At 40.7% G+C, this 19162-nt stretch overlaps 1 protein-coding gene across 3 annotated transcripts in view; it reads left to right on the forward strand.

Annotated features, from left to right (window-relative positions):
- The window catches only part of CACNB1 (calcium voltage-gated channel auxiliary subunit beta 1), a 145921-nt gene that overhangs the window by 95343 nt on the left and 31416 nt on the right, over nt 1-19162 (forward strand). For 2 of the 3 annotated variants that reach the window (XM_089674304.1, XM_089674305.1), the window contains 4 exons: nt 792-943; nt 7355-7435; nt 13014-13072; nt 18371-18480. In XM_089674304.1, coding sequence (XP_089530430.1) covers nt 792-943; nt 7355-7435; nt 13014-13072; nt 18371-18480 — 402 coding nt within the window. Of the gene's footprint in view, nt 1-791; nt 944-7140; nt 7161-7354; nt 7436-13013; nt 13073-18370; nt 18481-19162 lie in introns of all 3 variants that reach the window. The other variant, XM_089674306.1, reaches the window with a different exon arrangement.

The following is a 19162-nucleotide window of genomic DNA, read 5'->3' on the forward strand; positions in this document are numbered from 1 at the left end:
AAGTATTTACTGCATTGGACATAGGTGTCCTTTTATGAAACAGAGATCAGCGGCGATCCTAAGGATCATCTGAGCACACAGACTGCCAGTGTATAAAGGAGCGATGTCAGCCCTTCACTGACGATCTGTGTTCTCCCTCCAGATTCTCCAGCCCAGAGCTGGAGAATCGGGGGAGCCACAAACGAAGCAGCGATAATTTACCGCTGCTTAGTAAACGGTGTTTGATTGATCTCTTACTGTAATCTCACAAGATTGCAATAAAAGCAGTCGTTTTCTTGCGTTCAAAGTGTTTGTAGATCGCTCTCTCTTCATTCGGAGAAGCGATCTACACCGCATCATAAAAAGGCATTCAGAGGAGAACTACATGAGAACTGCATGATAAAAGGACACCATAGGGCTGTTCTGAGGAGTCAGGATGTGTAGAGAGAACAAAAGGTTGCTGACCTAAAAATAAACTGAAAAAGGAATATTATAAGTGTGCAGAAAATTTCCTATTTAAGTAAATTTATTGAGTTGAAGAAATCAAGCCTGAACTGATCTCTAACTCCCCTCAGTCATTCTTCATGCATTTTAATGTCTTTTATTTTCTACCTGTTTCCACCTAATGTTTATCATTGTGTCCTTCTAACTTCTCTTTTTTATAACACTCCTATTATTTATCTTATTTATGATTTTTCCTTCACTCCTTTACGTTTCTCTAATACTGATATATTTTTTCTTTCTTCTTTTACATCTCTTCCCCTTTGCCTCCAACACCCACTATCCTGCCTTTCCCACACCTTCCTTCCCAGGTCCCTTGGAATCCCCCTTAGCTTATGATATAGATGCTGATTTAGAATTTGATGAAACAGATCCTCAGGGCGCTCAGCACACCCCACACAACAGTACGGGGAGTGTAACAACCCCCCCAGCTAGTACCAAACGTGTCCCTTTCTTTAAAAAGGTAAAACCCCCTCCTGGTGGAGTGTTACTAGTAGCATTAGCTATGCATCAAGAGTTGTAGCTCGGCCAAAGACATAACACTAAGTGATGATGAGTTTGCTGCTTTTTTTTCCTAGTGTGAGCATTAAGACTTGCTTAATTTGTGTAATTTGCTTAAAATGTATTATTATTCATGTTGCCCAAGTTCAGTACTTTTGAAGTGATCTGTTAATAACTGCTTGGTGATTGTGCAATAACAAATGCAACTTGAAATCTACTGATTATAATACGTTGTATAAGCTGAGATGGTTTAGTTTGTTTTGAAAGGGTAGAGTAAAGCCCAACAAGTGTTAACCCCTGTACCTTTCCAGTCTGCCCATTTATTTAAGTATGCTACAATGGCAGCTCTAGAAGGCTAGTTGGTTGGAAATTTAAGGGTCCCAGAGCATATCCATATACTGTAGGCTTTAGCTGGTGTAAGAGTATTGGTTTAGGTAAACACTTGCAAAGCTTAGAGCAGCTTTTTTGAAGCCTTTAAAGCACCTTTCAGCTTTCATTTGGGGATAGTAAGCACAGATCTTCAACAGTCTTTCATTAAATTTCACCACTACTTGAAACTTGTTGAAATCCATAGTGTTGAAGGACAAAAAGAACAAGCTCATTGCCCCTTTGACATGGTCGTCATCCGTTCAGTAGGAGATTTGTACACACATTCCCTGCTGAATCGGAGCAGAATGGGTTGGATGTCACTTTTGTGACATCCATGTCAATTCAGTGTTTAGCTGCATTTAAAAACTGAATATATGAGTGGCCAGATGTAGACAAATTTGAATTTGTTTACATCAGACTGCCTCTGATCCATTACGTTTAGGTCAGAAAAACAGAAAAAGATGAAGACCCTTTCCGTTTTTTTTTTCTGGACGTGGACGAAGGAGATCTAAGCAGTTCGGACACACATTTGCTTACATTCACCTGCACATTGATTTACCTGAAGATTCTGACCAGGTCCACTTGGAAGACTGATAGGTGGACCTGAACGAACTGTTTGTATATAAAAGGCCAAAAGAGAACATAGTACAAGTGAAAGATTTATACCAGCAGTTGAGGCCATCACCTTCACTTTGGTGTAAACCCTCTGGAGGACAATAGTGTATATACTGTATACCCAGAACTTTTTTTCAGTTTTAGATGGGATTGATTGAAACCCTTGTCAGTTGCTTTATGTCCTTTTTTGCTGTATGCATCCCATTAGGGAGCTTTCCCTTCACTTCCCGTTGGAGAGGTGGAACAAGAAGTGAGCGTAAATCTCTACAAAGTGAAGGGAATTCTCCTCTTAGACAATTGTCCCCAGAACAAGTGCCCTCTTTGTAAGGTTTTTCCTTTACTCCTGTTTTGGGCACAACTGTAACAATTTTCACATAATTTTATGCTTCAGCAACAATAGTCAGCATGACAAATAAAGATGCTGAATCTTCCCTGTAGGACACAGACAGCAGTAAAAACTTGATAGAGATTTTAAACCATCCTCACTCTCCCATATGGAAGAATAATCTATTTGAAATATATTTTGAAAATATTCTCAACAAATATATTGACATATATTTGAAATGCTACATTTTTGGCCATATTCAATATATAAATGTATACAGTTGCAAGAAAAAGTATGTGAACCCCTGTGGATTACGTGGAGTTTTCCATGAATTGGGCATAAAATGTGCTCTGAACGTCATCTAAGTCACAACAATAGAAGAACACAGTCTGCTGAACATAATACTACACAAACATTAGATGTTGCCATGGTTTAATTGCACATAACATGTAAACATTCACAGTGCAGGGAGGAAAAAGTATGTGAACCTTTGGACTTAATAACTGGTTGACCCTCTTTTGGCAGCAATAACCTCAACCAAACGTTTCCTGTAGTTGCAGATCAGACCTGCACAACGATCTGGAGTAATTTTGGACCACTCCTCTTCACAAAACTGTTTCAGTGTAGCAATATTCTTGGGATGTCTGGTGTGAATCGCTCTCTTAAGGTCATGCCACAGCATTTCAATCGGGTTGAGGTCAGGACTCTGACTGGGCCACTCCAGAAGGCATATTCAGCCTTCAGTCTTTAGCTGACACTCTGGGATTCTTCTTTACCTCATGCAGCATTCTGCGCTGTGCTCTTGCAGTCATTTTTACAGGACGACCACGGCTAGGGAGAGTAGCAACAGTGCTAAACTTTCTCCATTTGTAGACATTCTGTCTTACCGTGGACACATGAACATCAAGGCTTTTGGAGATACTTTTGTAACCCTTTCCAGCTTCATGCAAGTCAACAATTCTTGATCGTAGGTCTTCTGAGAGCTCTTTTCTGCGAGGCATGGTTCACATCAGACAGTGCTTCTTGAAATCAGTAAACCCAAAACAGGTGTGTGTTTTTGAAGGGCAGGACTGCTGTCAGTAACACATCCAATATCATCACACTGATTGGAGTCAAGGTTGGCTCACTCCTGGCTCCAATTAGCTCTGGGAGAAGTCATTAAGCTAGAGCCTCACATACTTTTTCCTCCCTGCACTGTGAATGTTTACATGTTATGTGCAATTAAACCATGGCAACATCTAATGTTTGTATAGTATTATGTTCAGCAGACTGTGTTCTTCTATTGTTGTGACTTAGATGACGTTCAGAGCACATTTTATGCTCAATTCATGCAAAACTCCACATAATCCCAAGGGGTTCACATACTTTTTCTTGCAACTGTGTGTATATATATATATATATATATATATACAGTCATGGCCGAAATTGTTGGCACCCTTGATATTTCTCCAGGAAATCATGTATTTCTCACGAAACGTATTGCATTAACACATGTTTTGCTATACACATGTTTATTCCCTTTGTGTGTATTGGGACAAAACAAAAAAAGGGAGGAAAGAAAGCAAATTCGACATAATGTCACACAAACCTCCAAAAATGGGCTGGACAAAAGTATTGGCACCCTTTCACAACTGCGGATAAATAAGAATGTTACAAGCATGTGATGCTCCTGTAAACTCACCTGGGGCAAGTAACAGGTGTGGGCAATATAGAAATCACACCTGAAAGCAGATAAAAAGGAGAGAAGTTCACTTAACCTTTGCATTGTGTGTCTGTCTGTGCCACACTAAGCATGGACAACAGAAAGAGGAGACGAGAACTGTCTGAGGACCTGAGAACCAAAATTGTGGCAAAATATCAACAATCTCAAGGTTACAAGTCCATCTCCAGAGAACTAGATTTGCCTTTGTCCACAGTGCGCAACATTATCAAGAAGTTTGCAACCCATGGCACTGTAGCTAATCTCCCTGGTCGTGGACGGATGAGGAAAATTGATGAAAGATTGCAACGCAGAATAGTCCGGATGGTGGATAAGCAGCCCCAAACATGTTCCAAAGACATTCAAGCTGTCCTGCAGGCTCAGGGAGCATCAGTGTCAGCGCGAACTATCCGTCGACATTTAAATGAAATGAAACGCTATGGCAGGAGACCCAGGAGGACCCCACTGCTGACACAGAGACATAAAAAAGCAAGACTACAGTTTGCCAAAATGTACTTGAGTAAGCCAAAAGCCTTCTGGGAAAACGTCTTGTGGACAGATGAGACCAAGATAGAGCTTTTCGGTAAAGCACATCATTCTACTGTTTACCGAAAACGGAATGAGGCCTACAAAGAACAAAACACAGTACCTACGGTAAAATATGGTGGAGGTTCAATGATGTTTTGGGGTTGTTTTGCTGCCTCTGGCACTGGGTGCCTTGACTGTGTGCAAGGCATCATGAAATCTGAGGATTACCAAAGGATTTTGGGTCGCACTGTAGGGCCCAGTGTCAGAAAGCTGGGTTTGCGTCCAAGATCCTGGGTCTTCCAGCAGGACAATGACCCCAAACATACGTCAAAAAGCACTCAGAAATGGATGGCAAAGAAGCGCTGGAGAGTTCTGAAGTGGCCAGCAATGAGCCCAGATCTAAATCCCATTGAACACCTGTGGAGAGATCTTAAAATTGCTGTTGGGAAAAGGTGTCCTTCCAATAAGAGAGACCTGGAGCTGTTTGCAAAGGAAGAGTGGTCCAAAATTCCGGGTGAGAGGTGTCAGAAGCTTATTGATGGTTATAGGAAGCGACTGATTTCAGTTATGTTTTCCAAAGGGTGTGCAACCAAATATTAAGTTAAGGGTGCCAATACTTTTGTCCAGCCCATTTTTGGGGTTTTGTGTGACATTATGTCATATTTGCTTTTCTGCCTCTGTTTTATATTTGTTCCAATACATACAAAGGGAATAAACATGTGTATAGCAAAACATGTGTTAATGCAATACCTTTTTTGTGTGAAATACTTGATTTTCAGGAAAAATATCAAGGGTGCCAACAATTTCGGCCATGACTGTATATACACACACTGCATGTTAAAATGCGTTTTTATTACAAAATATATGAAAAATATTTTTAAACTACATTTCAAATATACTGTATGTCTTTAAAAATACAAATCTACATTTTTGGAGTGCATTTACAAATATATGTAAAAATATATGTTAAAATGATTTTATTTTTTAAAAATCTGAATATATTTAAGACAATATATATTTTTTTAAACTAATAGGCTATACATACGCCTTTACTTTCAAACTAACATATATGTTGCCAGGACTTAACTGTCCTGATTATAGGTGTACAAAAAGTGTATCTGTCATCCAGGGCTTTTTTTCAGCGGGAACGCAGGGGGAGTGCAGTTCTGGCACCTCCAACACTGAATGTATATCATTGCAAGGGGTGCTGAAGGGTCTGTTGATGCTGGCTGCTGGGGGATCTATTTTTGCCAGTGGGTTTGATGTTGCTGGGGAGGTCTACTGCTGCTTGTGGATCTATTGTTACTGAGGGTGAGTCTTATGTCACTGGGGGGGTCAGTCATTTCTGGGAGGGATCTACTGTTGAGGGAGCAGTCTATTGTTGGCTGCTGGAGGATCTATTGATGCTGACTGTTGGAAGTCTATTGTTCCTGTGGTGGATCTATTGTTGCTAGCTGCAGGGGATCTATTTTACTGCCTTTGTTATCAGTAGCAAATTCCATGAAAATGTCTTAGCACCAGATACTTGGTTCTTTATTCTCTAAAAGGAGCTGTATTGGGAGGGGGATAGGGGGTGGAACCAAGGAACGGTGCTTATAGGTGGGTAGGGGGTGGACACAAGGGGTGACTCAGAAAGGGAGAGTTCCTGCACCTGTTTTCTGATAAAAAAAAAAGCCCTGCTGTCAACCATGTAGAGCAAGGAAGCAGACTCTGATTGTTTTATGTAATTATCAAAAATGAAACAGGGTAATGATTCACTAAAGACTGAGAGGTAAATCTTGTACAAGTAAACTGAGAAAATGATTGTTCTTTTGGCCTAAAATGTCTGCCTTGACTCTGTAAAGATCTACAGACGTTACTGGTAAAAAAAAAAAGGATCTACAGACGTTAAGAGGCGTTCACAAATATTTACTCCGCTGCTATCTAAGGATTGCTAGTGAGCTGTGATATAAGAATGAAAGCAATAAAGACTTTACAAGAATATCTAAGCACGGGTTTGGTAAGATGGGATAGCAAGAATAATCGCATGTATCAGTTTAAGAACAACTGAGAACAGCCTGAGGTTGTGTGCTGAAGGCGCACTGCCAGCACACTGACCGAGCTGTCACTGATTGTATTCACTCATGGCTTCCAATCAGGACCCAGCAGGGAGGGCTCCCAATTATGTAACTACAGTGAGAGCCAATCACAGCCATCGCACGATAGAGAAGTCTTAAAAGCCACTTAAAGGGCCACCTGCACGTGGCATGAACGTGTTTAGATTACTAAGAGTGCGCTGCATAGAGAAGCATTAAAGGCAGGAATTGATATTTTTTTCTCTTGTTTATATATGGATCATTTTGTAGAGTAGTGTCAAGCAGGAAATGACAAAATCTATTTATCTAGTTAATTCCACCTACAACAAGTGTGTAAATATCCGTGTATAAATGCATGTTGTGTAGATTTTGCTGCAGTGATTATGGCAATAACAGGCATGATTTCCTTCTCTTTTTTTCTACCTTTTCTTGTCCCTTTATCACCACTCACTCTTCATTTTTTTTTGACCCTTGCTCTTCTTTTTTTGCTACATTAACCCTTGCCCCATCCTTCTTTCTCTTCTGCTTCTTTCACTGACTACATATAGCTAAACAGAGGCAGAAGTCAGTAAGTAACTGTATGCACACCCGCTAAGTGTCTTCTTTTTATTACGCTGTCTTGTGCTGCTGTGTTATGGTCCCTGAATAGAGCATGCTATGCAGTGTCTGTGGATGGTTGATATGCTCAAGTGATCTGCATGATGCTCAGTATATGGAGATGCAGGGTGTGCACATGGGTTTAAGCCACTTTTTCTTTTGCAGACAGAGCACATCCCTCCCTATGATGTGGTTCCTTCAATGAGGCCAATCATTCTAGTCGGGCCCTCGCTGAAAGGTTATGAGGTAATATGAACATTGGATCTATGGAAGCAGCTAAAAGTAATCATTTGATACAGTCTAATATGTTACATAGTTAGTCTGGCTGAAAAAAAGACAAACGTCCATCCAGTTCAACCATTTAAAAAAAAAAGTTATAATCCTACACCCATAGTTGATCCAGAGGAAGGCAAAAAAACCTCAGCAAAGCACGATCCAATTTGCTCCTGCAGGGGAAAAAAAATCCTTCCTGATCCCCCGAGAGGCAATCCGATATTCCTTGGATCAACTTTACCTATAAATGTTAGTATCCAGTTATATTCTGTGTATCCAAGAAAGAATGCAGGACTTATTTAACTACTTGCCAACCACAGATAGCCGAATGACAGCTACACTGCAGCCGGCCAGTTCTGGGAGGGCGTCATAGGACGTCCTCCCAGAACTCGCTCTCCTGCGCACCCCTGGCGATCTCCATGATCGCTGTATCCTACGGACACAGCTGATCACGTGATGTGGTATTAGGCCAATCACATTGGCCTTTTACCACGTGATCAGCCGTGTCCAATGACACGCTGATCACCGGAAAGTGCAATTGCCGGTTCTTGGCTGCACTCTCCTTGCGCTGTCAGAGCGCGAGGAAAGTACTGCCGAGAATCGGCAGTTGTCAGAGCAGGGATTGGCACTGATCATCAGGGCACTGATGATCAGTGCCCTGATGATCGGTGCCCAGCAGTGCCACCCACCAGTGCCGCCCACCTGTGCCCAGCAGTGCCACCCACCTGTGCCCAGCAGTGCCCACCAGTGCCACCCAGCAGTGCCACACACCTGTGCCCAGAAGTGCCACCTACCTGTGCCCAGGACATTTTTTGCTATTCGGCACTGTGCTAATTTAACTGGCAATTGCACGGTCATGCAACACTGTATCTGCATGAAATGTTATATCATTTTTTTACACAAATAGTGCCTTCTTTTGGTGGTATATGATCACCGCTGGGTTTTTTATTTTTTATTATATAAATGAAAGAGACCAAACATTTTGAAAAAAAAAAACAATATTTTCTGTTATCAAACATATCCAATTACAAAAAAAAAGAATTATTTTTTTTCAAAAATGTATTCTGTTACATCTGTCTTTGGTAAAAATGGTTTGTGTGCAAATTATAGCATCTACAAAAAAACTGTATATATACTGGAATTTTTATTTTTTATACCAGTAATGGTGGTGATCAGTGACTTATAGTGGGATTGTGATAGTGCTGTGGGAAATCTGACACTAACTGACACTGGGTGGGAACTGACATCTCCAGTGACACTAATACAGTGATGGTGATATTATACACTGTCACTGTACTAATGACACTGGCTGTGAAGGGTTTAACATCTAACGGGCAATCAAAGGGTTAACTGTGTGCCTAACAATATGTAATGTGTGTAATATGTGCTGTTTTTACTAAGCGATGTGACTGTTTTATCTCCCTGCTTTGCAGGGAGGAAAACACAGCCACATTGCTGCTGTCTGTACAGTGCCCTGTGTTTGTCAACACAGGGCTCTGTACTGTCATTTGCTAAGCCGATCAGCAGGTCCTGGCCATAAATCATTGGCCAACACCAGCAGACTGACTTGTGCTGTAGCGAATGACAGCACAGGTTGGGCAGGGGGGCGCGTGCGAGCCCCCTACCTGAAAATGCCAGGTCACATACATGTACGTGGTCCGATGGAGTGGTTATCTAGTTATCTAGTGCTCTCATCCTCCTCCAAATCTCCAAATTCCTTTGTTTCTGCTGCTGTGATCTGACGTCCTGTTAGAAGGTGACTATGTTTGTTCTCCATAGTCCCACTTTATGTAGGAACATAGCCTCCTTATCTTGCTAGCTCCCATGAGGGACTAGAGACCATGGAATGTGTAGTGTGCAGATTGGACAGATATAGAAATTCATGGATTTTACAAACTGTCCTTGAATTTAATTACACTGTCTGAGGAGGGAGAGGGGAGGTTGTGGGTAGGGGGCTTTGGGGGGTAAAACTGGAATCTGGGTGGGCAGCACCCCCTGATACAGCCAAGCTACATTTACTTGCCTGGTACTATGTGGAGTCCCTGCATTCGCTGTTGCCAGTACTTTTACAGAAACAATGTCTCCGGCATCTCTTCAGCTGTGCCTGTTCCTACAGTCTCTGTGCCGCTGCATCCTCTATGCATATACATATACGGAATCACCTGTGCCCTCCATATATGCCGGCCACTGCGACTTCTATTCTTGTACGCCAATCTCCAAACATGCTGAACTCTCCTGGACTTCATGTGGCCCGCAGGCCACGGGTTGGACACCCCTACTCTACAGCCTTCTAAAGCACACATTTATACAGCATTTCTGGGATTAAGAAGGCAGGTGGTGGGGATCTGATGTCACACACTTCACAGCACACAGAGGAGAATTGAGTGTGATCTGAGACCTGAGTGGAAAGAATGGTCACACCCCCCTTTACACAATCTCATAGGGAAACATGCACACCTGAAGCTGTCAATCACCTGCTGTGTGCTGAGGGGCATGTCCCTGGATTGTCCTGGTGTCCCTATACAGACTGTCAGAAGTAACTAATGGAAACAGCTGAGGAACGAGAGAGCAGACAGAAATCACAGTAGGTGCTTTTAATTAGGGCAAGTACACACCACAGTAAGATATGCTGGATGCAGATGGATTGAGAAATGAGATCCTTATCCTTTCTGAAGCAAGACCTACCAATCCTATTCAGTAGCACTTGTAACAGCAGAAAACAATATGTTATAAAGTATATATTTGTCTGATATGATGGAAAATGGAGTAATGCTAAACTGATGGATCTCTATGGTAACATCCAAGTACTTTTACTATATGCTGGATTCAGATGGATTGAGGAATTAGATATGTTTCCAGGATTTATAAGATCTTAATTGAATTGATGGGAGCTGAACCTCCGTCATTCTTGGATAAATGGGAAAAAGAATTGGGTACAAAAATAAATGATCAACAGAAGATTAAAATGTTTAAGTTAATGCATGGGGTAGTAAATATTAATACAGTTGAAATGAATTATAAATGTTTATCTAGATGGTATTGTACACCAAGTGTGGCACATAAACAACGAGTAGAAATATCACCATTGTGTTGGAGGGGTTGTGGGGCAATAGGGACAATGGCTCACATATGGTGGGATTGTCCAAGGATATAGGTGTTTTGGCAAGATATAATTCAATGTATAAAGGAGATCTGGGGGCCATTTATCCAGAAGAATTCGTGGGTGTGTGTTTTTTATAAGACAGAAATGTCAGTGAAACAGTATAAAAATAGCATATTATACCATCTGATTAGTGCGGCAAAAAGTTTAATCCCTACATTTTGGCAGGTTCAGGACTCTCCCACAATGAGGGACTGGATAGATAGAGTCAATTATATTAATAGGATGGAGGAGCTACACCATGTGGAGGAGGATAAAATGGAAAAATGTAGGTGGTATGAATTTAAAACATCTGAAAAATATCTGAAAATGAGGGGTGCCCTAGGAGTAGAGTCGGAGAATCAAATTGGTCAAACTGGTTACCTAGATATTAGCAAATAGGGTTGCAGACACAGGAGGGAAGGTGGGGAAATAGATGGTAAGAATCAATTGGACAGGTATAATTATATTGGAAGGGGTGGTTTTAGGGGGGAAGGGAATGGGGTTAAAGTGGATGTAATTTGTTGTGACAAAAGTTATATGGCTGTTTTATGTATTGTAATAAAAATGTAATAAAAGATATAATAAAAAAAGAGAAATTAGATATTTATCCCTTGATCTGAATATAGACCTACCACTCCTAATAAGTAGGACTTAGAACAAAGCAGAAAACAATATCCTCCAAAGTAGATGTGTAGAAAAAGTATGCTTATGAAGGTGATCTGAGATGAAAAAGATAGTTGGCAAATATAATACTTCCACATTTTTAACTTGAGTTGCAGTGGTACCCATTAAGCATTTATAGAGGCATAAAGGACTATAAAGAGCTCAATACTTTCAAACATAGTGACTGGTCCAGGCATTATTTGTATAATGTCATAGTAAAAAAAATACATGAGGAACAGTTGTGCGTGTCAAAGAGCTTAACCACTTTGCACCGGTGCCTCCCAGCCCTTTAAGAGTTTCGGGAGGCAGGCAGGGTTTAGGGTCATGTGACCACCGTGATTTGCTGTCACATTATCGGAAAAGGTCCCGATCGAAAGGGGAGATTGGGACTTTTCCGTGAGTCACGGACACATGTGCTGGGAGCGCGCAGGGCGCGCGCTCTCAGCACGTATGTATTTTCTAATTGCACGCAAATATGCGGCCGCTCAGCATCAAGACCCAGACACTCGGCGTCAAGGGGTTAATATCATGTTCAAAGGGTTCTCAAACATATTACAAAATCTCTGTGACTGATCTGGATTTTTTATTAAGCCAGTCGGGTGAAAAAGTTGTGATGAGTTTGCCTATTGCAACAAGAATTGCCAGATCTTTTACCTTCGTGATTTGTCAGAAATTTGACTATAGACAACCAAAGAAGCTTATACTTACCTTTTCTGGACCAAAGCGACTTCAGAATAGGCAAGTATAAGCATGTCTCCTTTTACAGGGTAGATGTAATTGGCTTAGAATGGGGGTGGGAGTAGGTTTAAGCTTAGTAAGTTTTCACTGGAATTACACTTTAATGTTAATGGATATGCCCCATAGGCATCTAAAGTATTCTCTGGCAAGTCAGGAAATGGAATGAAAAGCAACTTTACTAAAGCTTAACTTCAGGCAAAAGTTGCAGTAGGAGAGGGGAACAGTTTTAATTGCTTCATTGCCCCTCCTGGGAGAGTTCTTTCCACTCCAGTTCCCCTCTTAACAAAAACAAGAAATGAAGGGTGGGAACCTCTCTCAACAGAGATGGGAGCAATATCAACACCTTTTAGTACATCATTCAGATAGGTCTTATCTTCTGCATCCCTCAGTGGGTAAATGTTCACTCCCTTCCTGTACTGGTGACATCATAGGGTTGATTTACTAAAGGCAAATAGACTGTGCACTTTCTAAAGCGCAGTTGCACACATTTTCCTTATTCGATGTAATGTGGTAAAGATCCTCTTTGTAAAGAATACCCAATCCATGCAAGGATAAAAAAAAAAAAGGATTTTTGCTTTTTTTGCATTTTTTGATGGAAATCAACAGAGCTTTAACACATTTACTATGCTTTGGGGAAAATGAGTGCAACTGCACTTGCAAAGTGCAGTCTATTTGCCTTTAGTAAATCCACCTCTGTGTGTTAGGTCACCAATCCAAAGAAACATCCAAGAGATTTCAACCCCTTCCTAAATTATCCAGAACTAAAAAAAAAAGAGTTTTAGCTGGAGTTGATGTTTAATCCTTCATGCAAGAAGACCACTAGACACATAAAAAGTAAATTCTTTCTAAGAAGAATAGCTTCATTCATTTGCTCAATCTCCACACATACCTTTGCTCCTTCTTTGCTGAACCATATATTCTTGGTTAGTCTTCTCTCCATCTTTATCCTACATGTGAAGTTGCTTCTTACTGCCATTAGTTCTCTCAGATTCGTTTCTTTGCCTGCAGGTCACGGACATGATGCAGAAAGCCCTCTTTGACTTCTTGAAGCATCGCTTTGATGGAAGGTATTACATTATCATTTGATATGTTTACAGCCTAGGACAGATAACATAATACATGATCTAAGTTGACATTTCTTATAAGCATTATACAGCTTGGAAAGAAATTTGAAGAACAGAACAGAAATAACAGAAATCATTAAATAGTAATAATTGCTTTGCTGCTTTGTCATGTCCCTCAAATGAGAAGCCAACATGTGACTTGGTCCATGAGACTCCACTTATAAATGTATGACTCCTTTAAATTCAGGTTCCTCCAGGTCTTTAGTCAATCACATGCTGAGGCCCAACAGAAGCTTTCTAATGCAGTGGCTGCCTCCCAAGGGCAACAGCTCAAGAACAATACCCCTCTGAACAAGTCTCCATAACTTTTATCTTTTCCCCAGCAACCTTCTTGGCATCTCCTCCCAGGGATTGGCTGAGGTCAGTTGAATATTTATAACCCAGTGGTGGCTGACCCTCCTACTCTGTCTGGAAGCTTCATCCTGAGGCAGATAGGAGAAGACAACCACCAACCTTAAGGAAACCTGGCCACATCTAGAAAATAGATTGTTTCTACCCTGAGTACAATAGAGTCAAAAACTAAATTTAACCTATCTGGAGCACGGTGCTACATCTAGTGAAGCCAGTTATACTCACCTGAATCCCCCCATCTAGGGCCTTTGTTTCCCCCATCAGCACCCACTAGTACAGTGCTGTTTGTTAATCCTCAATATCCAGTATCCTTTACTCCCATTGGTCCAGTCATCTCTCTTTAGCATCCGTCCTCTGGCTGGCCATTGGAAAATGTTCCCATCACACAGGCAGTGATGTAGACACCCAGAAGAATGATCCCCTGGGAAGTAAACAAAGAGAAGAAGGACCCATTGCTGGATGATCATTTCTTCTTTTTTAAAGGCTACAATCACACCACTGATGTAGGCCAGTGTAAACTGTAGCAGCAGGAATCCTCTGATATCTGCTGAGGATGTGAGCGGCTAGGTCAGGCTGCTGGCCTCATTCACTATAATGACAGGTCACTGGTGCCTGCAGCTATTTGTGGCACTCTGCACAGCCAGAGGTTACCTGTGCTGATTGCTGTTGGATGCACTTTGCAAATACCTACAGCCATCAGCCACCTGTCATTATAGTGAACAGGACTGGTGGCCACACCTGGCCACTCATACCCGCAGCAGGGATCAGAATATTCCTGCAATTCGTGCCGGCCTAAACAGCTGGTGTGATTGTAACCTTACTCAGAAATCAGAGCACAATGGGGGGGGGGGGGGGGGTAATTTTTTCCTGGAATTGGGCTTTAAAAGAGAGTCACAGCAGGGGTTAAATTGGGGTTTTCCCATTCAGGACAGAGTCTGTGTATACCTAAGCCCCCAACCACTTTATATTCACCTCTCCAGGACTCGATCTCTGCTTCTTCTGTGGTTGCCACTGCAAGATATTGAGTGTTTCCAGTTATGGGGGAGAATGTGACTTCCCTCCTATGATGCAGTGCTCAGTTCTTCTGACCGCTTGTTAGGTCCAAACATTTTCAAATAATAGAGGGGATCTTTTAAAATCCAACACCTGGTATTTTGGTGGCAGCTGTGACAGGAAGAAGTTGCGGGGGGAGTACTGGAGAGATGAGTATTATTGGACGGGATGGGCTTTACACAGGTACTGTCATTTTGCTCCATTTGTCTCTTTAAAACTCTGTAATAACACACCAAGTAATACAAGAGAAGCACTCCTTACTTGGTCTAATGATATGTAAATATATTGATTTTTTTATATATTCTTGGAGTAGTTTCAGTGCAATACTCAAAAACAGCAGTGATCTAAGCCATGCAAGTTATACTGGCAACATTCCTAGCTATGACTTTCACCAACTCAGCATAAATGAGGACTATTTATACATGATGATTGGTAAAACTGTTCTAACCAACCCATGTGATACTTTAATCCACTTTAATCCATCTACATTACATCTACATTATCCAGCTACAGCCCACTCACTGAAACGCCAATGATCTGTGGGATATAGGTGATCATTTGTTCATTTCTATAGGTCACAGCACACCATGTTCGTGTTTTAAGGCATTTCATCATTTTAGACATATTATCTCAGTAGTACTGATACATACACATCCAAGAAAAAATAAAAGATGTTTTTAAATACGTGGTAAAACCATTCTGTAGTATATACAGCATGGGGCACAACATAACGAATGTCCAAATGTGGATGTGCAAGATCCCTAACTCGCCAGCATGCTTGTCAAATGCAAAATGCATTATAATAAACTGTGTATGTATGTATGTGTATATATATATATATATATATATATATATACAGTGTGTATGTATAGATAGATACAATGTGTGTGTGTGTGTATGTATGTGTGTGTGTGTGTATGTGTATATATATATAGAGAGAGAGAGAGAGAGAGAGAGAGAGAGAGAGAGAGAGAATATGAATATATACACAATACCCTTTGAAATGCCTCCATTTAGTTTTATGTGACACAGAAAAGCATTTCCATTTTTTTCCGTTTTAATTACTCATATTTACTGATTTTTTTTTAAAACTGCTTGTATTAAAATAAAATCACTCTTCAGTTATACCTTTTTTTCTGTAAATGAAAATGCTTTTTTTTTTTTATAGAATATTGTGACTGATGATTAGATTTTAAATATTTTTCAGAGCATTTTATATTGTTATTTAAATTAATAGGATCCAAAAAAAATGCTTAAACTTTTGGTCAGCTGTTAAAGTACCTTTTCCGTAAAGTTTCTTTATGTGGTCATGTGTCCTCAAAGCTACGACTAGCTTTTTGTGCTTGTGGAGGGCCAAACACCTTGCTGAATTCCTGCTACTCCCATAGAGTAGTAGCATCAGCCCTCTGGCATCCAGAGTTCTAAAGCAGGGGTCTCCAAACTTTCTAAAGAAAGGGCCAGTTTACTGCCCTTCTGGTTTTAGGGGGGGCTGGACTGTGCCCAGTGGGAGTCGACAATGCTCAATTTTTTGGTATTAGGAGGAGAAATAGTTGGTGTCAATGGGAGGAATAGTGTCAGTGTCCTGACTTCTGCCCCATTGTTGGTGTCAGTGTCCTGACTTATGCCCCATTGTTGGTGTCATTGTCCTGAATTATGCCCCATTGTTGATGTCAGTGTCCTGACTTATGCCCCATTGTTGGTGTCATTGTCCTGAATTATGCCCCATTATTGGTGCCAGTGTCCTGAATTATGCCCCATTGTTGATATCAGTGGCAGGAATAATGTCTCAAGGGCCGGATAAAGGCAAGTGAAGGCCCGCAGTTTGGAGACCACTGCTCTAAAGTGTTTTTGGCCCACCAGCCACAGAGAAAATGAATAGAGCCAGAGCTTTGCAATGTATTAGTAAATGTATGCAGGGAATATCTGAGCAATAGGGAGGCAGCATTTAAGATGGATTATTCTGTAGCCTATTCTTATACTTTAATTTTTTGTTAGTCCTAAGAATAAATTAAAAAAAAATATTCAAAACTATATTATTTGCCCTTTAAATATTGTATAGAAGACCTGACTTAAAACAGAACTTCACTCTCTAAATCAACATTGACGGTTTTTAATCCTTACACTGCTGGGATTAGTAAATAGATAGGAAAGTATATCCTAAATACCTGATTTCAACTTTTTTCTTTTTTACATCTTAAGTTACCTTCTGGTTTAATGCCTTGGCTAATGATGTCATACATCCCAGCAGTCTTCAGAAGAGGAGAGAGGGTTCTCAGCTCAGCCAATGCCTGACCTAAGGGCAGATAGATTCCAGGAAGTAAATTCTACATGAATCATCTACCCTTACTCAAGCTGGTCAATGCCAGAAATACTAGGGGGTGTTTTTGCAAATTATTTCTCAGCAAATTAAATCATGGAGACATAGTTTGATGGGGGAATTTGCTTCAAATTAATTAATTAAATAGCATTTTTGGTTTGTGGTGCTCAGATGCAGTGCAGTTCCACACATCAAAAGTGTTACTACCCATATATCTTGAATGGAGAAGAGCCACAAGTGCCTGATCCACAATTGCTCAACTGTATGCAATAGTAAGGCAAGGAAGGATCCACATGGCCATGGATGCTCTTTAGATGCTTACATTTATTTGGAGACCACAGCATAAAAATTGCAGATGTAGAAAAGTTGACGCGTTTCAGCCTACATGGCTTTAGTCATAACTCAATTACAACTAAAGCCATGTAAGCGGAAACGCGTCAACTTTTCTGTATCTGCAATTTTTATGCTGTGATCTCCAAATAAGTGTAAGCATCTAAAGAGCATCCATGGCCATGCGGATCCTTCCTTGCCTTACCACTTTAACATATTCTTGCAAAATATATACTAAGATCTTTGTATCTAAAGAAAATGCTATGCAGTGCATATTTGCTCTAGTCTCCATCTTGCAGCATATCTTTACCCCAGAATTACTGATAAGAAATGTGATTCATATAATAAACAGATACAACAAAGAATAGTAGAGACCCAGCTTATGCCACTGAAGTTAAATTGGCTTCATTTGATCATGATAGACAAAGCAATAGATTTCCTTAATATCTTGGTTTTCTCTCATTATTATTATACGGGTTTTATATAGCGCCAACAGTTTGTGCAGTGCTTTACAATCTAAAGGGAGAAAGTACAGTTGCAATACAATAAATACAAGAGGGCCCTTCTCTCATAGCTTGTATTCAAGTCTCCTTTGACTCCTTGCAGCTCAATTTCCCCACTGGAGCAAGAAAAGGAAGCCCCTGTCTAAACTCTAAGTTGCTCTGCTCAGAACGTAGTACTGGTTTTTCTCATGACAGAACTGGTGTCTGGCAACTGCTTAGGTACCCACCACTGCGTAGTGGGAGGAAGTGGACAGAGTCAAACACTTCTCCATACTGTTTGGAGACACCTGTTACCATACATGGGTAAAGCATATGTTTACTTTGTATGTAGTGGGTACTCATGTAGCAAGGTCTCCCTACCCTTATTCTTGACTCTTTCCCCCAACTTTTGATTTTGGTAGTATCCATGCCCGTCTTTGGGTGTTCCAACTCTGCCTGTGCCAATACTTAATATCATTTAAAAATAAAAGTCTGCTACAGGTGTGTTGACCTTGGAACTTGGGCATATAGATTTTACCACCAGGGTCCAGGCGAGATATAAGAAAGCATCTGTTTGTTTAAATGGAACTTCAGCAATCCTAACTGTACCTACCCACAGGTTGGTGTTAGATTCACGTTGTCATTGAGATCTATGTCTTTACAGCACCAAATGAAACAAATTGCTTTTCTGGTTTACCTTTCCTGTAGAATCTCCATCACCCGGGTCACTGCTGACATCTCTCTTGCCAAACGTTCTGTCCTGAACAATCCAAGCAAGCACAATATCATGGAGAGGTCTAACACGCGTTCCAGCTTAGGTGAGTGTCAGAATGACATCATAATAGAATGTTATGTTTGCAAACAAGCAATTGGCAACAAACCGAACCTAATGGGATTTAGAATAGCTAAGAAACACTTGATAATTTTAGGTTGTTTAATAACATTCAGAATTACCACTACTTTTTTACTTGTGACATATTTGCTATATCACCAATTTCCTATTTTAACTAACTGTAATGGTTCCATCACTGACCACCACTATAAGGGTTGCATTCTCCCTACTGACCACCAATGTAAGAGGCATTTATTTTCCCATAAACACCCAATGAATTGGAATAAGAGTTCCTCAAGACATGAAAATTATTAAAGGGTTCCTCTGGGGTAAAGAGGTTGAGAAAGGCTTGTCTAGATCAAGGCAGAGGTCACCCCTACCCTTCCCCATGCACATCTGCATCAACAGATCACTTATATATTGTGATCCATTGCTCACTGTAAGTAGTTATTGCAGTGATTTGTTTTTTGCAGGAATAGGCAAATCTAGCTTAATTTAGCTATGGCTGTTGGAGCTCACAGAAGTGCCAGTGATGTTACAAATGAAAGCACTGTTGTTGCACTGTGCTACAGATAACTGTGAGGCTTGTGCATTCTTTTACAAATAGCATGGTATATATCAGTTTACATATCTGGTAAAAATCTGGAGTTCATTTTTAAAGACCTGTT

Source organism: Staurois parvus, unplaced genomic scaffold (assembly GCF_062004578.1).
Source record: "Staurois parvus isolate SC_StPar_1 unplaced genomic scaffold, SC_StPar_1.0 ptg000151l, whole genome shotgun sequence".
NCBI lineage: Eukaryota > Metazoa > Chordata > Amphibia > Anura > Ranidae > Staurois > Staurois parvus.